Source organism: Tachysurus fulvidraco, chromosome 19 (genome assembly GCF_022655615.1).
Source record: "Tachysurus fulvidraco isolate hzauxx_2018 chromosome 19, HZAU_PFXX_2.0, whole genome shotgun sequence".
Classification (NCBI taxonomy): domain Eukaryota; kingdom Metazoa; phylum Chordata; class Actinopteri; order Siluriformes; family Bagridae; genus Tachysurus; species Tachysurus fulvidraco.
The window spans coordinates 13,596,505-13,619,039 of record NC_062536.1 but is presented as its reverse complement, the minus strand read 5'-3'; the positions used below and the strand labels follow the sequence as shown (position 1 = coordinate 13,619,039).

The following is a 22,535-nucleotide window of genomic DNA, read 5'->3' as shown; positions in this document are numbered from 1 at the left end:
AGAGTGTTTCGTTTTGTTGTTTTTTTTTTGGACTTAATTGCAGTGTTTGTACGTACTGAACTGGGATTTTAAAAGACAAACCAGATTCAATCAAGTCTATAAAGAAATGCTTCCAATGCGTATTGTAGTATATTGTAATTCAGCACCAGATTTAATCAGTGTTAGAAAAATAAACCCACATTGTAGCCAAATGGTCAATAGTCGTTCAAATGGCATGTAGCTGAACGAACATCTGCCGCTGGGGAAAGTCACTGAACATTGGCCGCATGTCAACTGTAGACAAATTTTCATCCGTCTCTGAAAAACTTTGTAGAAATGCGCTGTTCAAATCAGATTTGCACTATTAAAAATAACCAGATAAACATGAGGAATGTAAGTCTGGACCTGCTGACAGACCCTGGGATTTTATTTAAGGGTTTACTATTATATACTACAGTATGAGGCATTTCTCTTTTTCTTAATACACAAATCCATCATCAGCTTGGCATCATGGAGTGAGAGCAAAGATTATGTGGCCAGTGTCTGGCCTCCTGTTCAGTTACAGTCGACTGAATTAGTATAGATTCAAGATTAAGGATTAAAATGGGGAGAAAGAAGATTCATCAAATACAACAAAGGAAAATCGACTGAGCTCCATTTCGACAGCACAACGGCGTTAATTTAATTCACGTTTTATTCGTACAGTGCTTTTTACAGTAGACACTGTCTCAAAGCAGCTTTATAGTAATCCGAATTTTGATTGCTAATGGGCAAGGCAAGGCAGGGACAATGGCAAGATGATCCAGCTTTACAAAAGAATTAATTGTCTTATCTGGTACACTGTGGTTTCATGTCTGGTAGATTCAGTGGAAGAAATAAGAAACCGTCTGGACTGTGAATAAGAGGTCATTTGATGTATTCCATCAGTTTTAAAGAGTCAGCAGCTTTGGGGTGTGTTTAGAGAAATAATCAGTGATGGTAAGTTAAGTCAAGTCTGTCAAAATATAAGTAGGACATCAGCGCTAAACTGATGTCTCTAATGTACAGTAGTATAGTGTAAACTACTTATTCTAAACAGTTGTGTCATGACATGAGGAGGTTTATGTTTACCATTTTTTTAAATCCGACTCACTAAACTGACATGTACACTGTGTATTGGTTCAGCACACAACTTCTAAATTGTAGAGTGAGATCTCTCTCTCTCTCTCTCTCTCTTTCTCTCTCTCTCTGGCTGTCAGTTGTGCTTTCTCTCTCACTGTCTCTCTTTGTCTGTGTCTGTCTGTTGGTCTTTCTCTTACTGTCCCCCTGTTTGTCCGTCTGTCTGTCGGTCTTTTTCTCTGTCTGTCTCGCTGTCTGTCTGTCTGTTGGTCTTTCTCTCTCTGTATGTCTCTCTGTCTGTTTGTTTGTCTATCTCTCTCAGTCTGTCTGTTTGCCTATCTCTCTCTGTCTGTCTGTTTGTCTTTTTCTGTCAGTCTGTTTCTCTGTCTGTCTGTCTGCTGGTCTTTCTCTTTCTGACTGTATCTGTCTGTCTGTCAATTTGTCTGTCTGTCTGTTTTCCTGTCTGTATCCCTCTCTGGTGGTCTCTCTCTCTCTCTCTCTCTCTCTCTCTCATATGACCTTATGGTTAGGATGCTTTTGAGAAACTGGACTCACATTACTCGTACTTATTTCTCAGTAGAATCTACACAAGGCATGTTTCAGAGGAAAGCTTAATTACTTTTAGTGCTCCTAATGCAGATGCAGCACATTTCCATGTTACTCATTATTCTCATTTTAATTGGCTCCTTTTTTTTGTTCAGGTGTATTTAGCCCGAAAATGCATCAGGCAAAAGAACAGCTTTTATCTCAAACATAATCCATCAAACACAGTCAAGCAGATCATAAATAACTCATTTTCAGTGTAATCGTTCAGAACAATGTCTTCCAATCTTGGTCCTCAAATAACCCTTTTCTGTGTATTTTAGTAGATTCCCTACTCTTACTCGCAGAAGGTATCACTTCGGCTCATAAACAAGCACTTAGTAAAGAAGAGAAGGTTTTTTTGAGCATTATTTTGCAGCAAGATGTTGAGAATCACAAGTATAACCCATTTTATATTTGTCTGTTAATTAGAAGGTGAGTTTAATCAGGTGTGTTGACAGCACAGAAAATACTTGAATGAAAGCCCCGATTGATGCACATATATGTCTGATAGTGCGATATGGCACTTTGAACAAATGACAATCAATTATCACAAAGCTAATTTCCAGAAAGATTGGACATAGATTTTGAAAAGCGAAAAAAAAGAAACCGTGAGAATAATCAGACTTCTGGGGATTCTAAAGTATTCCCCTTCTCGTCATATACTATAAAGTTCAGTGGTTCAGTATGAGTATTAACATGGTAGATTATTAGGAATAGTTGATTAAAATGTATTTACTTGCACTTTGCGATGTTTACAGGCAATTTTGAGTTGGCCAGCCTGCTTTTGGAGAGGGGAGCGGACCCTTTAATTGGAACCACGTACCGCAATGGCATTACTTCGGCTCCTTTAGGGGATATGAACTCATACAGCCTCGCTGCAGCACATGGGCACAGGTAAGACACATACTGTACACACACCAGTGCAAGATGATGAATTGGGATGTACTCAATGCCACTGTATGCCTTTACTAAACAAACAGTAGAGTGATCGGTCATCAGTTTATCAGAAGAAGGGCTGAACCCAAATACAGTAACACTATTATTTCTATCTGTTTGTGTACTTCGATTTAAACTACAAGGATCTATATTGATAAACTAGGTTTCTAACACCGATGCCCTTTCCAAATCAGGGAGCTGTTGTATATAGTAGACAATAGGCCACGGTAAACATCTAATAATAGTTGATCAGATTTGATTTTTTTAACATTCTGGAAAGGTTAGAAAAGTTCACTGGGCTTGCTGTCAAAATCTACTATGTAACTGGGACTCGTTGCTGAAGTGAGTCAAAATAGAATCCCTTAAGTAGCATTTCATTAAAACTCCTGAATTTCAGGGAGCTTTTTAATCTATTAACAATGAAGAATTTCTTTTGCTCCATTTAGGTGGCGTTAGATTGACTCTGAACATACCTGGGGGTTTAAACACCATAGACATGATAAAGAATTCAGTGTGGACACATACACGTACACACACTGGTGTGAAAAAGTGCTGGTTGTCCCACCCTTAGCAGCAAGAACTTCAATCAAGCGCTTGCGATAATTTGCAATGGGTCTGTTACAGCGCTGTGGAGGAATTTTGGTTCACTCATCTTTGCAGAATTGTTGCAATTCAGCCACATTGAAGGGTTTTTGAACATGAACCACCTTTTGAAGGTCATGCTACAGCATCTCAATAGGATTCAGGTCAGGACTTTGACTAGGCCACAGTCTTCATTTTGTTGTTTTTTCAGCCATTGAGAGGTGGACTTGCTGGTGTGTTTTGGATCATTGTCCTGCTGCAGAACTCAAGTTTGCTTCAGCTTGAGGTCATGAACAAATGGCGGCACATTGTCCTTCAGGATTTTTTGGTAAACAGCAGAATTCATGGTCCCATTTATCACAGAAACTTCCAGGTCCTGAAGCAGCAAACAGCCCCAGACCATGACACTACCACCACAATATTTTACTGTTGGTATGATCTTTTTATGAAATGCAGAAACTTTTATGCCAGATGTATTGGGACACACACCTTCTAAAAAAGTTCAGCTTTTGTCTCTTTAGTCCACAGAGCATTTTTTCAAAAGTCTTGGGGATCATCAAGATGTTTTCCCTCAAATCTGAGACAAGCCTTTATGTTCTTTTTGGTCAGCAGCGGTTTTGGTCTTGGAACTCTGCCATACGGGCCATTTTTGCCCAGTCTTTTTCTTATGGTGGAGTCATGAGCACTACCTTAATTGAGGGAAGTGAGGCCTGCAGGGTCTTTTGTGACATCTTGGATGAGTCATCATTGCGCTCTTGGGGTCATTTTTGTCAGCCAACCACTCCTGGGAAGGTTCACCACTGTTCCATGTCATCACCATTTGTGGATAATGGCTCTCGCTGTGGTTTGTTGGAGTCCCAAATCTTTAGAAATGGCTTTATAACCTTTTCCAAACTGATGGATATCAATTACTTTCTTTCTCATTTGTTTTTGAATTTCTTTGGATCTCGGCATGCTGTGTAGCTTTTGAGGACCTTTTGGTCTACTTCACTTTGTCACTCAGGTCTTATTTAAGTGATTTCTTGATTGTGAACAGGTGTGGCAGTAATCAGGCCTGGGTGTGGCTAGAGAAATTAAACTCAGGTGTGATAAACCACAGTTATGTTATCTTTTAACAGGGGGGCAAACACTTTTTCACACAGGGCCATGTGGGTTTGGATTTTGTGTTTTTGTTTTCCCTTAATTCAATTTGTTTGATGATTTGAAAAATTAAAGTGGACAAACATGCAAAAAAAATAAAAAAATCAAGAAGGGGCAATTGTATATTATATACAGTATACACACACACTCACACACTGGGGTCAGATAATACAGTGCCCCTGGTTCAGTGAGGATTAAGGGCCTTGCTCAAGGGCCCAACAGTGGCAGCTTGGCTTAAACACTTATCCTCTGATCAACAACTTAGAGCTTTAACCACTTGAGCCACCACTGCCCAAAGGGATGAATAGTAAAGTGTAGGATGTTCTTGTTCATGTTCCTCACAGAAAATAAGCCAACACCACCAAGTCTCAGGTTGGAAAAAAAGTTATATATGCTTTATTAATGATAAACAGTTTAAAAATATTAACCTGTATGTTCACTGTCTGTGGTTGTTTTTGCTTTTCTTAACTGTAAATTCTTCATTGTTAATGAAAATAAAACCTCCCTAAAAATCATAAGGACTCTAATGAAATGCTGCTTAAAGGAATATTTTGACTCCCAGCATCATATGGAGTTTTTGGCAGTCAGCCCAATTAACTTTTCTGAACAAACCCCACTACTGAAATAAATCCGATCAAATATTATTAGTCTGATCAAATATTATCCTCCGGTCACTTTGACTTTGAGTAATAAATAAGTCAAATTGACCTGAGGGCCACACAAGGATTAAATGGATTTAAGAACCCAGTGGAAATGTTAGATATAAACAGTTTTTATTAAACATTCTTGTATCAAAGCTGGGTAAATTACATGTACAGAAGCATCGTTCCCCAATGCGTGGGAATTGTAAAGTGCGTGAATGTGGACACCCACTCTTCCACTCGCACCCAGGCTCAGCGCTGCATAATGAAGGCTTATTGAAATTCACCGTAACAATTGGAACCGAGAATCAAATGCATTAGACATCCGGCATTTTCATTGCAATCTTTAGGCAGTCGGTCAGACTCATTTGAGTTGGAACAATATTGTAGCCTGAGCCAAGTTTAAGAAACCTGCTTCATTGTGCTACGAGCCCCTGAGACATTTCAGACAACGAGACTTTTGTTGATTTGTTGCTTTGCGTGAATCGAACCAGACATTCTCAGAGTCAGAGTGTACTTTAACTGAGTTATAATCATGCCCCAGAGCAGACAACAGTAAAATGTGCAAAAGATTATTTTCATTTCTTGATAAATGAGTCATAAATATTAATGGGCTCGACATCTTTTAAAAATGCACGTTATATTTTACAGTTTTTAAACTCTAGCTCATCTATCGGTTGGTAAAAACACCGTGTCGGCTCTGTGTTCATCATTTCGAGCTGGAAAACTAAAACGGAACATGTGGGGATATGAAATATTATGAATGGGTACAAGTAATGATGCATCGCTGTCATGGCATCACATTAACCAAATGTTCTCAGAAGTTAATGTTAGTACATTAATAATTTCCCCTATTCCAGTAATTGCATTTTTACATAATGTGGCTTTCATTACTGTACATTTACTCCTGCATGAGTGATTAGGAGCATCCGAAGAGGCTAAGTAAGGGTGTGTGCGTGGTTGTGTGTGTGTGTGTGTGTGTGCAGGAACGTTTTCCGGAGGCTTCTGTCCCAGTCGGAGAAGGACAAAGGCGACATGATGTCTCTAGAAGAGATCCTGGCTGAGGGCTCAGAGGCTGGCGGGGAGAAACGAACAAGCCACTCAGAGGGCACACTGCGCACAGGCAAGGCGAAACTGAGGGCCCTCCGAGAGGCCATGTACCACAGCGCCGAACACGGCCATGTGGACATTACCATAGACATCCGCAGCTTGGGTTAGTAACCACACTGCACGACTTCCATCACATCTGCAGCCTGTTAGTAACTATTTATTTTGGTTATCGCATGCCTCCACTGCCTCATTTCCCACCACTGATAGTAGAAGGCTTAGATCTAATTCTAGGGGTGCCACTGATTTCTGAGCTGTGTAGATGCCTCGGAGTGACAGATGAGTGTTGGTCGTGTGTGTAGGTGTGCCGTGGACTCTGCACACGTGGCTGGAGTCTCTGAAGACATGTTTCCTACAGCAGCGACGGCCGCTGATCCAGGGCCTGCTTAAAGACTTTAGCTGCATCCAGGAGGACGAGTACACCGAAGAACTCATCACACATGGCCTACCGCTTATGTTCCAGATCCTCCGAGCCAGCAAGGTTCACACTTACTCCTCTGAGTACATCATTTCACACGATATATTTCACGGACAGTCAGAGCAGCATTTGCAGTGAAGGGTTAGATTTAAGAACTTGCACAATGAGCCAGTTGAGACAACAGCTTAACTTCAGAAAAAGGAATACACACTTGTGACACACAGTGACTTGCTTTTTCTGACGAGGGCTTGTTTTTGTAAGGAGCCAGTTCATGTTATCGTAACGACCTGTAGGCGGTTTACACCTCTGAGGAACTCGACATCAACACAGTCAGGAACACATTTGTATGATTCAAGCCTTTAAAGGCAGTTAAAAACAACTAGAAAATTTAGTCTCCTCAAATGCCTTTTCCTAAACAAGAATATTGACAAAGTCATTACGAAGAACATTTTTTACAAAGAACATTTATAATGCACTATTCTAGGCCTGTGCATATAATGGATTTTGCAATTGAATGAAGTCCAGTGGTAGTTTTTATTTTAATTACTTTTTTAACAAATTACTTAAGCAGTTGAGCCGTTCTGAGGTGAATATTTCCAGCAGTATCCACAAACTTAGGCAATAAAGCATACAATAAATTCGAATTTAATGATAATAAATTAAAATTTACAATTAAAAAGTTTGTACAAATCTGGATCATGATCTAAAAAATTTTAAAGTGATCAATTTAAATTCAATGTAATTGAATTGAAAATTCAATGTAGATTTCATTTCAGTCTAATAAAGCAGAAATACTTAAGAAGAAATACTTAATTTTTGAATATTATAGACTGTCATATTATAGTATGACTTGTAGTGAAATAAAATGATCTGAAAAAACAAAGGGAATATATGAATGTGGATCGGTCGCAGAACAATGTGAGAAAAGTGTGCAACTAGTGCAAGAATGCAATAATGCAAACATGTTTGCTATCAATCGTAGTATTTTACAGTATAAATAAGCGAGACAATGTTAAAAAACTTCAAAAAAATAGGATAAGTAGGAAAGATAATAAGAGGGTGATGTGATTCATTATTGTACCAAAGTTGATTATTTTCCAATAACAGCAGTTTTTTCCTCTTATACTGTACAAAATCAGTTTCTTAACAATAATTTTTATTGTGCCGACAATTTTTAATAATAATAATGTTGTCTCTTCTACAGAACTGTACACAGCTTTGTCTGCACGTTCGTGAGACTCTGCTGCCATGTACAAACTGTCAATCACCTAATTGACCACGCCCTTCCCCTCTTTTTTATTCAGTTTAATTCGAGTTTATTTGTATAGCGCTTTTTACAATTGACATTGTCTCAAAGCAGCTTTAAACAACATAAACATAGAACAAAAGGTTAATATAAAGAATAATACTGTATAAAGATTAATAGTATACAAAATTCAAGATTAATATTAGATATATTTATTTCACAATGTGTATGTATTTATTCCCAATGAGCAAGTCTGAGGTGACTCAGGCAGCAGTGGCAAGGAAAAACTCCCTTAGATGGTAAAGGAAGAAACCTTGAGAGGAACCAGACTCAAATGGGAACCTCATCTTCATATGGGTGACACTGGAGGGTGTGATTATAAATATACAGTCTAACAAATGTTGTATTGATGCAAAAGATCACATGGAGTTCATATCTCCTCTATGGTTGATTTCTAGATGCCTTTTTATCATAAGGAAAAATTTTGCGGGTGATATCAGGATCAACTCCATCAAACAATTTATGGAGCTGCAACTTATAACAAGAAAAGTGTCATCTGTCCTGTTTGCTAACATATTGGAAATATATTTAGGGAGATATTCATGAATATTCGTAAGCATGATAATTACATTCGCATGCTATTTATGCTAATTTGTCTCAGAAATCTGGAAATACGCCCACAGTAACTGGTTGCCAGATCAGAAAAAAGCACCATGATGATACAGTAGCATAGAGCAGTTTTTAATAAGAATTAATAAGCAGGCTAAATGTAGAAAGCTCACATTCTCTGCACCTCGCATTTCGTAGTTTATTAAAGATAAAAAAACATAATGGCTGCAGCATTGTTTTCTCCAAAAATTCGATTTCAGGGTGAAATACAGACAACGGCGTGTGTGAGGAAAAAAAACTTTGTGTTAAAAGTCAGATCTTTGAACAGCAGGCTGATGTTTAACGTGTGAGTGGTGAATGAAGAATAAGACACCACGTCTTATTCTTCATTCACCACTCACACGTTAAAGTTCGTACAGTGGATCAACGTGCAAAATAATTGTGTTAATAGTGCACAAGATGTCATAATTACTGTAATTATATGCTTTCAGCTTGCATTCACACTTTTGTAGAAATCGTAGTTACAAGTTGGACTGGTACGAAAGTTCTCACGTGAAACTGAGCGATGTCACGTTACAAACAAACAAGAAAAAGCAGGCAGGAGCTAATGAGAGGATAGAACTCTATTAGTCTGTGTGTGATAAGTTCACTGCTCTTTTCTAGTAGCGACTTTGTATCAAGTGACCGAACACATAGCTAATACTGAGTAGTTTGCTAATATAATACCAAGAAGTAAAATAGCCTATAAATAACTATAATCTGCTACAATTTCACTAGCGCAGTCATTATTAGCTACTGGAGTCAATGCTAGTCTAACCTGGCATTAGCAAATATATCATGCTAATCGAGTTAAATATAACCAGTTGTCATATACATTTGTTAGCTTAAGCACACATTTCTGTCATGGGACTTGAAGAAGGATTGTAAACCCAATGGTGGATTTATTCTATTAGACACGAACAAAAGTCATGCCAAATAAAATAAAAAATGATTAATGTTAGAGAGAGAGAGAGAGAGAGAGAGAGAGAGAGAGAGAGAGAGAGAGAGAGAGAGAGAGACGGAGAGAGAGACAGACAGCGAAAAAGAGAGATGCCTGATCAGTGCCCTGACTACTGAATTAGGAAGCTGACTACTGAATCATATTCACCCTATTGAAACATTTCAGGGCCTGGACGCTCATACTAAAGTTCCACACTGTACTTCGTTGCCTTTTTAGGGCTAAATATGTTGTGTCAAATGAGATGGTCAGTTTAGATAAAAATTAAAATGATTCTTATGAATTTAACGCACTGATTTGCTGTACAGTGTGCAATCTATATGTAAAGAGTAAAAATGTAAAAGGTAAAAAGTAGTACTTTTTTGTATTATAATGCATTTAATACTGCATAGAATTCTAGTCTATATAAATAAATAGAATAATTTGGTTTTGAGAGGACATGGGTAAAATATAAACACCCCATAATAATCCAAAAAAATAGCAATGAAGTACAATTACTCATTTATTTTCCACTCCTGCCAGGATGTAAGCAGTATAGCTGAGCATTCTGTCTGAAAGAAAGTTAACGTTTTGTGTGTGTTTCTATAGAAATGACTCGTTTCTGTATATGAGAGGAATCTCCAAGCCATTATCTTGTAAATCTGACATAACCACCATGAATGAACTGCGAATCTTCACATTTGCATTTTACTCATTTAGCTGACACACTTATCCACCAAGACTTGGAATTTTAGACAGGACACAACTGAGCCGCTGAGGAACTGCTCAAAAGCCTAAATGTGGCAGCATAGAAACTCGGGCAGTATCTGATCACCTAACATAGTGTTCACCCAGTCATTGGACTACTGCTGTAACCCACCCTGAATCAGCTGCTTCTCTAATAATGAGTTTATCTGAATACTGAACGTAGCTTAGGGGTTTTTTTTTCTGTCACTTGACAGTATCTAAAGTTTTTTCACAAGGGTTTGTACTGGTTTGATATTGTACCATTTTGGTGACACTTCATGTTTTGTGCATGCCTGTAATTAACAGAACGAAGTCATCAGCCAGCAGCTAGCTGTAATCTTCACCCAATGCTACGGGCCATTTCCAATCCCCAAGCTGACAGAGATCAAAAAGAAGCAAACCTCACGACTGGGTAAGTAATGTAGCACTGACCTACTTGAAAACTCACTCCAATGTAGTTTTGCTCCGTCTGCCTTCATTTGCAGTTGCTTGTGCTTTACATAAAAATGAGTATTTCACCCACATGCAGGTGCCAAATCACTCTGTATTATTGGGTATCACTAGAACTGGGTTTTGTTACGTATTTTTGAAAATATCACAAATTATATGAGTCCCGGTTCCCAGCACCTCTCACATACATATCATGTGTTTTGCTCCATGTTCATCATGTGCTTCAGTTTGTCTTTTGTTTTGGTTTTGGTTTATTGATCCTGTCATGTCATTGTTATGTCTGTTACTCATTGCGTTCACCTGGTTTGTGTCTCAATTTATAACCTGTTGTTTCTTTTGGTGCGTTCAAGTCATAACAAAAAGAAACCTAAACGCTAACAAAAAACAGGCATAATAACAAGTAGGGAAACTTTTCTTTGAGCGCAGATTTTCCAAGTTAGTAAAAAAGCAAGGTGGAATCAATGGATCTGTAGTTGACTAAATTTGAACGTTTACTCGTTTCAGAAGCTTCGGTATAAGAAAGTTTGGTATACACAGCATGTCATGGAAATTCAGCCAAGCTGTTAAAACTAATATGCTATATGCTATGCTATATATGATATATGATATGCTAAAAGCACAAAATATGATAACATCTTACAATTATCATATTATATGTAACAATAAAGTTAAATGTGGATACATAAATTGATAAAAACATGAAAAAGTAAAACACACCCCATTTACATTCTCTAAGGAGAGTTAATAAACCTTGCTGTGTTTTTTGTAGTGACATGAACACACCCCGTGTTGTAATTACAAAATCCCAAGATGACACACAGTTTGTTGTGTGCAATGTCTTGAGTGTTATAACGCATTTCTGCACCTTGTGTTCTCATATTTCTTTTGATTTTGAACCCTGTCTGTTCATTTGACTTGCATTCATGGCTTTGTACAGAAAATGCCTATGTTGTTAATAAGACAAATCTCAGACTGAAAATATGATTGTATTAAACTAAATGTATTAGAAATATTTTAAACACCAGCACGTAAACAAGTTTGACTTGCCTGCTTTTAGTACTTTTAGCTATTTCTCCTAATTAGGTTTCCAGTCCTGCGAAATGTCCAGTGGTGATTAGGTCCTTTTTCATATAACTATACAGTCTTACTGCTACAAAGCTATTTGTGTCTCATCTGAAAAGAAAAACTCAGTTCCAGGCTCCATGTGAAAAAAAACAGGCCTTTCTTGTGGCTTGCCTTCAAAACATTGTGATGGCAAAGAGATGGCATCTAATTGTAGATTTTGGAAAATCGGTGACCCAAAATAAAGCACCAGAAATGTCTAGCTGTGATTCTTTAGAATCCACTTCCATCGTCCTCCAGTCAGATTCATTACAGCTCTGATTGTTTTCAACTTCTCCATTATTTGCCCTAATACTATTTTCAGATAGCAATTTTTTTTAAGCCATTGCTTGCTTTATGAAGGTCACCACATGTTTGTCTTATTTCATTTTTTTTGTTCTGTAATCTACCCCATGTTGATGAATGATTAAGGGGATTTTGCTTTGGTGGCACCTCATTTTCTTTCCACCAGTGAAACAGGAAAGGATGTGGATGACTGCTTAAGAGTTCCTAAACAATCCGATTTACATTTTTTAAAGGTTTATTTTGAATTTCTAGGGTTCCTATATTTGAGATTCTTGTTTTATTATTTTATTTCATTTTTTATGGATTGGGGTTGAATTCTGGAGCTGTGCATTTAAGCAAGCCATATTATCTTGGAAGACAGAAATGGAGTATGTTGCACAGTAGTTTTACCATCAGATAGTGAGGGGGAGGAATCCTAAGGTGAACTGCAAGGAATTGTTCTGGTTTGGAGTTACACTACTGCCATCTAGGTGGCACATAAGGAATTAGAGGTCATGGGTATTCCAAACAGCCCTTGTTTGTTAACAGACTGTAATGGTCCAGATGTGCACTGACCCTGAAATACAGTATGCCTTTGTATAAATGAGATTAAATCTCATATTTATGTTGCTTTCTCAGATCCACATTTCCTGAATAATAAAGAGATGTCAGATGTGACGTTTCTGGTGGAGGGAAAACCATTTTATGCCCACAAGGTGCTGCTTTTCACAGCATCTGCGAGGTAAGGGACTAAATAAATGTAGTTGATTATTGTTTATTTTTATAATAAAGACATCATTAAAAACTGTTTTTGCTTTTTCCTCCGTTTAGGTTTAAGTCTCTGCTCTCCAACAGGCCCGCTGCAGAGAACACATGCATTGAAATCAGTCATGTCAAGTACAATATTTTTCAGGTTGGAATGCTTTTCACTCGTACACGTTAAAACATTGGACTGGTACATTGCCTTTGTGTATCACAGGCACTAAATGTTCTGTGTGTTGCAGCTGGTGATGCAGTACCTGTACTGTGGTGGCACTGAGTTACTGCACATCAGAAACACTGAAGTCATGGAGGTATTACAGAAGTGTTTCTCATCCTCTCTTTATCACTTTGCATATTATTCATTACCTCATCCATCATCTGCCTCTCATCTGTCTAATTTTTTCAGTAGACCTTATAGAAAGTGCGATATGAGGGAATAGTGCTCAAGCTAATACTAGCCAAGCCACTGAATCATCTTTATTTGTCATCAGAATTATCCATTTTTAGGCATCCTCGAAATATAACTATAACCGTAATAGGGGCCGAGATGTACTTTACCTAATTGTCTCCATGAGTCAGACTCAGTGCACGCTTCAGAGCTGTAATTGTCCTCTCACTGTTATTTCTAGACACTTCCATAGTAATCGCTTTTACCGCCAATCGCTTTCCATGAGCCTATTTCCTAAAAGTCTTCTGTCTCTGTCTGTTTTGCAGCTCCTGTCTGCAGCCAAGTTCTTCCAGCTTGAAGCCCTCCAGCGACACTGTGAGATCATCTGCTCCAAGAACATCACCATAGAAACATGTGTGGACATTTACAAACATGCCAAGGTGAGAAGAAAGCATATTTCAAAATCTTTCACAGGCTCGTCACGAATCACTAGCTCAAAACATCAACCACAGAGCTTCCGCTGCTAGTGCACAGTGTCCCAAAAGTCTCTTTACAAAGCGGAAAATGCAAAATGTAACTTTTTTTTGGTGTTTTTTTGTGGAGTCATCTCTCCCACTTCGAATGTGCTTGCTGTTAAAGTCCATAGCACCCCTGGTGACAGCTTCCTGTCCGAGCCATGAGAAAGATTTCAGTATGTTCTTACTCTATTTGATAAATAAATAAATAAATAAATAAATAAATAAATAAATAAATAAATAAATAAATAAATAAATAAATGTTATATATATGAGAAAGGCATGTACGGCGTAGTATATAAAAGCCATTTTTCTGAAAGCTGTTCAATTCCCCGATGTATAAAGGGACTTTTTGTACTGTGCATTACTGAAAAGTGTGGTAGCCTTGTTTAAAACCTTCACACGATGAAGTTTTTATTTAATATTTTTTTCTAGTATGAAAAGACTTTTCAGACTTGAAATGTGTTTATCTTTTCGTACATACAGTGAGTCCAAGTCCAAGTGTCCGAGACCAACTTTTTTTTTTTTTTTAAATAAACAGAAAGTGAAACATTTTTGTCTTTTCAGGGATTCAAGTTGTTGCACTATTTCAAGGTCAGTGTTTAAATGTAAACCCATGTGTTACTGACCATGTGCAGCTGCTTTGTTCCAAAGATCCTGTTTTCCTCATGCCTAATCTCTTTAAATTGAAGCATATCTTCAGACAACACACTTTTTTAGTGCATCGAACTGATCTAAAATGAATGATCAGGTTTTATACAAACTTGCCAAGTCCACGCCAGCTCGAGTGACGCTAAAGCAAAACAGGGAAATACAAAATATTAAGGAATTCTGAAATGTGTGTACATATTTCTACTAAGAATATGATTTGGCTTTTCACTTAAGGTGTTGCTGATAATATAATTTCTAATGAATTTTTGTGTTAAATTGAAGAAGAATGCCAAACAGAAGCATATTTTATGAATTGAGGAATGCTAAGACAGTAAATGCGAGCATACATTCAAGTACTTTCTAACTTTTTTGTTCATGTACCGCTTTTTATACTTTTGAATGCTTTACTGTGACTTACTTCATGCTTTTTCCTCTCACACACTTGTATATGCAGAATTGCATAGTTTAAATATAAAAGTACACATAAATATAAAATAAATGAGATTTACTTTAAAATTACAAAGAAAAATGTAACATTTTTAGTACGGTCAAAAACCTGTTTAAATGCAGGTAATTGTTTTAATTTTGCATACATATGTATGTTATTAAGAAAAAAGAAAAATACAGTATAAAAAAATATAGTACTTTTTCTGTAAAAAAGAAACTTGAATGAACTTTGTCATTATTGGCATAATATTCAAAATAATAGATAGAATGTTAATTTACAGAGAATGTCCATAATTATACAGTGTTTTGTTTACGGTTGAAAAAAAAAATAGCAAAAATATTATACTGTAAGAAAATAGTGATATTTTCCATAAAATTTGTTTTATTTAATTTTTTAGGGTGTAGTGCTCTCAGAATTTTGAATCTCAACCACAAGTAAAAGTTTTTACCTTTTTGAAATCTTTACCTCCAAAACTGAAAAAGGTATAAGTTTGTATTTAAAGATATTTGACAGCTGGTATCTGATTAAGTGTGTGTCTGTAACTCACATTCTGTGTGTGAGAAATCACTTTCAGCTTCAAGGTTTTAGAAATCTTTCCATTCTTGTCAATAAACCTTCACTTTTCACACTTAAAATAGTTAACTCAAAGAGTCTGGGTAAATCACAGATAAACAGAGTCCTTGTGGTTATATCTTAGTTTTTACCTTGTTGTTTAAACGTGAACATTCCTAAACCCCGGGTTAACCTTCTTAGTTGCGTATTTGCTGTGTCAACAACCATGACTATCTTGACTATTGCATCAGTGAGAAAGAAAAATGTTGGCACGTCCATCCTCCAATTTTTGATTGAGTACCTAAACATCTACAGTAGCTGTGATATTAGTAGAGTTTAGAAGGATGATAACCCAGGGTTAAGCACACTGTGAAAAGCCCTCTTTAGAACTATGAATTCTTTAATGAGTGCAACTGTTCTCATGCAAATTGTGTTCTCATCAGTTCCTGGGGGCCACAGAGCTGTCAACCTTCATCGAAGGCTACTTTCTGAAGAACATGGTGCTCCTGATTGAGCTGGAGAACTTTAAGCAGCTCCTGTACGAGGTACCTGCCGAGAGCCCTGGCCCAGGTCCTGCCTACGACGTTCTCAATGATTTAGAACAAACCCTGGCCACTCGCATCCACTCCATCCATCTTTCATCTTCCAAGGGCTCCGTCGTCTGATCCCAGTGCGAGGTTTGTGGCCTGCCGTGTGACTTTTGGATTTATCACAGGCTCCTTTTGGTGTCTTCGGTTGATTTCTAGGATGAATTTTTGTGAGCAGTTGTGACATCCACTGACTGGTACCAAGAGATTGCGATCTGAAACCAGTTTTTTTTTTTTTTTTTTTTAACTTCAGAGACAAATATGTCATTTCATGGGATACATTACTGTACGTGTCACACAAATGCTTGCAAATCAGCATTCTGACATGTAATCACTGGGCAGAAACTAAAGATGTCATCTTCACTCTGCTTAAGCTCTTGTGGATAAGGGAAGGACCATGAACTTGGGGTTTAATCACTGCTTTTTACATCAAATTATCTTTCCCTGACCATTTGTCAGATAAGAAGAAAATATTATATAAGTACTTTTTTTACCATTCACATTCAAGATAAAGAAAAAGCAAAAATGCTTTAATTACAGACTTAAAACCACTGAAACAACTGAATCTGTTCTATCTAATTACATTACACCTTTGATATCAATGTGCCAAATGATAAGCTAGAGATGCTATTTATTTATGCTATAACTTTTGTTTGAATTTACATTATTTGTAGCAGTACATAAGGATTAGTTCAGAACAGTGGATTTTGTCCACAAATTATTCTGCAAACTGCATAGCGAAAGTGAGAAAGAAAAAAACCCCACAACTTCTTAAAGAATTAACAAGATTTTTCATCCGCCGTCTAATCTTATTTAACGATAGACCTGGTCTGTAGTTAGAAAGCAGTCTGTCATACTGCCCTTGCTAATTGTGTTCTCCTAGGTAACACATCGTCCTCGCCGTAGGAGGTCCTGTGCTCCGTGTCCCAGTTCCTTTCTGCCCAGTTTTAATGACCTATGAAACCACCACTGTGCTTAGTACACTGAAAACTGAGCAGCTCATCCTTGCCTTGAGGTTGTGTAATATCAATATTCTGTTTCAATAAACTGCATGGGCCCTTTGCAGTCTTTACATTTTATAATAAAAAAAAAACAACATAAAGGGAATAAAAACAAACAAACAAACAAACAAAAAAACGATTGAACTCCATCAGTATGTCATTAAAGGACGACGGCTCTTAAATTTCAAACTGTGGACGCAAAGTGTGTGGGACTCACTACTGTGCAAAACGGTGCAAGAAGACCGTTTTGTGGAATGGAAAAAAATAAAAACAAAAAAAAAACATTTACAGGAAGATGCCAGCACCACTGGTCAGTACCACTACGACCCTATGAAGTGTACATACTGCAAATCCACGTCTGCACCTCTGCTTTGGTTATATGTGATGCCAAGCTCAAGTGTTGCTCTTTTAATTGTGCAATTTGTTCATTGCCAAAATGCATGTCTTGTGTTTTGTTTTGTTTTCTGTTTGTTTTTTTGTTTTATATTTGTGTGTCCTTCGGTGTCAGTGTTAAACTGTCCTAGGACTGTAATACCAGCATGTATGTGCGTGTGTGCGTGCGTGTGCGCGTGTGTGCGTGTGTGTATTTCCACTTAATGAACCCAAAGTAACTAATCTATAGGAAAAATAATAAGGCACTTCATCCAAAGAACATCTGAAGTTACTGCTAGCGTTAGAATAAATTCAAGCCGATAGTCTGTTTGTCCATTTGTTGTCACTTTGCACCCGTAACGGCAACCCAGTAATCCCAGTATATCGTGTATTATATACATCGAGCACATAAAATATAGAGGGTTGGTATGCAACATTCAAGAAAAGTACATGGAGAGAGATTTAATGATGGATTGAATGTTTTGTAGTTAACATTTTATCTATAGGAGCTGTACCTGACAGACTGGAATGTTATAATGGATGAGAAGGTTGGTTAATCTTCCTGTTTCCGATGTATAATAAGAGATTCAAAAGAGTTAAGAGTTTATTCATATGTAGCTAACAAAGGGATGATATCGTGATGCAAATAATTCTAAACTGTGAAGATTATTTTATTTGAAATCATAGTAGCTTTATTTTCTTACAATATATGTCATATTGTTACTCTCCTTTCAGCTGTTCTGTTGTAGCTAAGACGATTTTTTTTGTCTCGCCAACATCCTCAATTTTCAGTCAAATGTCAAGTGTTTTTTTCTCATGTACTGTATATGTGTGCCAAAATGTCTCGCAACAGGTTCAACAAAAGCAAGACCATGGACATGCAGACAATTCCAAACGGATATGTTCAAGGAGTCCGTGTTCTGACTTTTTTTTTTTTTTACAACTCTAGATGGCTTTTTGTTCGTTGCTCCTGCTAGAACTGAAGTTGTGAAAGCAATATCGCACATATAATCAACTCTTAAGAAAAGATATGTGAGATCTTTGTCATTGTTGCCTACAATGGACATTGAGAAAGGTTGTCTTTTTAGGTCTTTATTAATTAGTGGAATAGTCCTGTAGTTCAGTACTACACTAATTACTCATTCGCTGAGGACTAGTAAAATCTAGAAGCCATTGTGGTTGTTAGTGGATCCTTAAAACAACCTTCTTCAGACAAAATAACAACTTGCTCATTGTGTCTTGGCTTTGACTTTTATCTGCTTTGGCTGCTATTAAGACATGCTTACAGACGTTGCGGCTCTGCGCCGTGGTTTTCTTTGATGTCTCTATTACACAAAACTTGCATGCTTTGACTGAATCTGAGGGACTTAGTTTGCTTTCCTTATTTCTCCTGATTGCAAAATTGTACATTGTACAAAGGTTTACGTATATAGAAATATATCTATTCAACTTAGTGTAAATATAAGGGATGTGGTTGACTTTATCATTGAAAAAAAGAATGTCACTTCTGCTACAGTGCAATTGTTCAATAACATGCGTTTGTGTACAGCCAATAAAATGATCATAATTTAAACACCTGCTACACTGTCATGGTTCTTTTAGCTGATATAGAAAATCCTAGAGCAGATAAACACAACATGATTTTGTATCGTGTAATCAGTTTATCAACCTTTAGTCCTTGTAAGCGTTCATGTCTAACACAGAGAGCCAAATCAGCCAAGGACAAATTAAGTACCAGGACCAGTTCTATTATTTTAGTACACAAATAAATAAATACCCTCCATCAAATATCACTATTTACCTATAGACAACATAGATTATGGCCATGTATGATTGTCCATTTACTGAATTTACCAATAGAGGATCCAATTATTAGTATTAGGGTACATAATGTCCATATAGTAAGCTACTAGAAGCGCACCCTCTTCCAAAACGAAGTTCCCTAGCAATCAGTACATAGTAGCTGAACTTGATATAAACATGATATAATCACTATCAGATAAACTTTAAACTCAATCTTGTCACTTGTCATGTACAGAAAAGTAAAAAGTCTTGCATCACACTGTCACAAATGCCCCTTATTCTAGGAACTCCATTTTCCAGCATTTCCAGTTTGAAATCACTTCCACTATAGCTGCGACTGAATATCCAGTGGAACTTATATTTATACCACCTTATACTCAATGGAATAGCAATGAGTGCTTGGTGAACCTGGGATTTGAGCTACAACCTTCCATACAGTCCAACATCTTAACCACTGAGCTACAACCTAATAATTTCTAGTATTTTAAAACTAAAGAAGAGAATTAACCTGACAATCTACTGCTTCTGCTGAGATTCTACAGTAGGGAGCCAGTGGACAGTGGATTATTCCATAAGGCATTGGGACTGATGACACAAAAGAGTTGTAAAAAATAAGAGAAGGCAACAGGGTAACAGACTTTATGCAGATCTGATAACCAGATCAGCTTGTTTTTTTATTTGACTTTCAATTCTAAAACTTTCATTTCATCTGGATAACATTCTACTGGAACAATGAGGGAGAAGCAGTTTGTGTCACTCAGCATCTTTGGATGAGTCAACACATTATCAATCTATCAATCATCTACATTGATCACCACATCAATGAACTGGAGATCCCCTACACTACCGGTTCAAGCTCTTGAGGAAAAGGATTTGAGGACCGTCTACCATCACCTAGAACTTAAGGTTACATTTTTTGGGTCATGGTCTGGCCATTAAAAAAACAGTTTATAATCATATTTATTGAAGATCCTTCCAGTCAAGCGCAAGTATTTTCAGTATGAGGTTTTATTGCTTAGTAACAAGACCTGATTTTTCACTAAGGATAATTTTCCAAACTTCCACATTATTTCTGTGACTGTGATTATTTCTAGAGGGCACCATACCCATTAGATATACCCCCTCAATCCTTACTGCCTCCTGTTGAACATAAAGCCATGTAAAGAGCTGGATTTGTTCTCAATAGACTCTTTGATCAATTTGTTTGTTATGTTGTACATTTAGTAGGAATCACCATGTATGATAAAGTAGAATCTGTAAAGCATTGCCCAAAACCCTCTAGTTTTAAAGGAACTTCAGTGTTTTTCTAGCAAGTTCACTTATATGATCTTGCTCCTCAATATACAATTTTGGGTTTGTTAGTTGGTTTTCTTGCTGTTGTTGCTGTGCTTTTGTTTCCTTTGTACTGCATTAGTCATCACTTCATATTGACAGTTTTCATCTGTCTCTGTGAGCCAATTTCATTTAGTGAATTTGGAAAAGAAGACAAAGAAGCACAAGAAGAAGAAGAGGAGGAGGAGAAGGAGAAGTAATGTATTTACAAGAGGTGGTGTTATTTAATGGCTAAGTTAGCATTTAGTCCATTGCCTTAACAACTTACAACACACACACACTTTACAATGAATAGCTTGGAATTGGCAGATCTTACTACCTTTTTGTCACCCGCAGAAATACTGTTTTAATCAAATAATTTTTAGTTCAACGTCAACACCTAGTATAGTATATGTTTTTGTTTTTTTTTTGTCCCAAGACTCCGTTTTCTAACATTTTTAAATTTATTAGTGTTCTCATAATTATTAGCTCGTTTTTCCTGCATTGAGCAAAAGCTCAAGAACATGTAGGCAAAAAAAAGTCCTGTGTTGTGTCAGTAGAAATTCAGTAATAACAAGAATAATAGACAATTTATTCTTGTACAGATTTAAATAATGAGCCTAAATTCTGAATCTGTTCTGAAGTAGTCCATGAAATTTCTGTCATTTTTTTTTTATTTAATGACAGCAGTTTATTTTGGCCTACAAAAGCAAAAATGGACCAGTTCCCTCTTTCCTCAAAGCTCTTGTCACTCCTCACATTGTACCTCGCCCCCTAAGGGCTACTAGCACTGCTTGACTGGTCCAACCATCTCTCAGTGTAAGACGTAGTTATACAGAAAGACTCTTTTCTGTTTTGGCACCAAGGTGGTGGAATGAGCTTCTCCTAGATGTCCAAGACCTGCCTCTTCCTGATACACTTAAACTAGCACTTCCATGTTTGTTTTAAGTGCACATTTTTTAAAAAAAAACCCAGAACAGAGTATTAGGTACGGTAGATTCTATCCTAAGTCTGTGACCTAGTGAATCATTGTTAATGTATTAATTCAGGCTTCAAAGACTTCAAAGCACGTTTGTACGTCACTCTTCAAAAGTAATAATAGCATATAGAAGTGACGAGCCAGTCATATTATCAAAAAGTTTTAGTTATTGAACAAAAAATATCGGTTTCATTAGTTTCAGATTTAAGCATTGTGTTTAAGCAACCAAAACTCCTGCTTGTAAAGAATAACAACATTCAAGATTCTACAGTTTGTAGAATTGTTTTAGTGTGTAAAGTTATCAGTTTATCTGAGGATCATTAGACATTTCAAAATGATCTGAATGACTAAAAAGCTTGCTAGAGAGATTTTTCAATGCGTTTAACAAGTGCTTTTTAGCCCACTGTAAAAAAGGCAAATATCTGTGTGAGTTCTTCACGGTTGCGAGGTTCCTCCATTCCACAAAACTCGGCATGCTATACACACTGTCTCCAGAGCAGGCTTTGTGCAGCGGGTGGCAATACATATTCCAGAGTGCTGAGGTGAACCGGTGAAGGAGGACATCTGCCAGCCTGAGTCGCAGTTTACAGCTGGAGCACACAATGTGATTGGGGCAACTCGACTGCACAGGCAGCTGTTCCTGCAGACGGAGAGGCCCAAGACGGACAGAGGAAATGCCAGGCTGGGGCAGAGCATGTTGTATCGAGGGTTTTTGACCTCTGAGGCCGTCGGTTCTTGTCAGCTCCAGCTGAGCCCACCGCTCTCTCTAACTCTCTCTGCTGCTGCAGGACAAGAAGAAGCAGCCTCCTGCGCAAATGAACACTCTCAACATATAATGCTGATTAAGGCGCTCTGGCAGAACACTCACCTAATTTATCGTACACACTTAGAGAACAGGTTGAAACTAAAACACCAAGAAGCTTTCAGTTTTTTCTATGGGGGTTCTTATTTCAGTAGGACTACTTCCAGGAAATCAACCCTTATTCAAAGAACTCTAAAGGAATTGTACATGAGAAGGCATCTAGAGTCCTGATCTTCTCTGTTGAAGCTTTACATCATTTTTCATAGAACCTTAAAAATAACCCCTGACTATATGGACTTGAAAAGAAGTCCATAAGGTTTTTTTTGTCTTGTTTTGTTTGTCCAAAGAGTGTCCAGTCTTAAAAGAAAATTTTATTTTTGGTAAACTATTAACATTTCCAGAAAGAAAGTTACACTGCATTTGATTATTTTTGTTGGTGCCACAAAAAGCTGATTTTTTTAAAA

The 22,535-nt window shown here is 37.2% G+C and overlaps 1 protein-coding gene across 3 annotated transcripts in view; it reads left to right on the top strand.

The window, feature by feature from the left end:
- btbd11a (BTB (POZ) domain containing 11a) overlaps positions 1-18,749 on the top strand; it is a 179,870-nt gene extending 161,121 nt beyond the window's left edge. For 2 of the 3 annotated variants that reach the window (XM_047804098.1, XM_047804099.1), the window contains 9 exons: positions 2,421-2,556; positions 5,948-6,174; positions 6,371-6,549; positions 10,371-10,476; positions 12,540-12,642; positions 12,732-12,813; positions 12,905-12,973; positions 13,377-13,490; positions 15,660-18,749. In XM_047804098.1, coding sequence (XP_047660054.1) covers positions 2,421-2,556; positions 5,948-6,174; positions 6,371-6,549; positions 10,371-10,476; positions 12,540-12,642; positions 12,732-12,813; positions 12,905-12,973; positions 13,377-13,490; positions 15,660-15,881 — 1,238 coding nt within the window. In that variant the 3' untranslated portion in view covers positions 15,882-18,749. The remainder of the gene's footprint in view (positions 1-2,420; positions 2,557-5,947; positions 6,175-6,370; positions 6,550-10,370; positions 10,477-12,539; positions 12,643-12,731; positions 12,814-12,904; positions 12,974-13,376; positions 13,491-15,659) is intronic. The other variant, XR_007138679.1, reaches the window with a different exon arrangement.
- Positions 18,750-22,535: the final 3,786 nt, after the last annotated feature.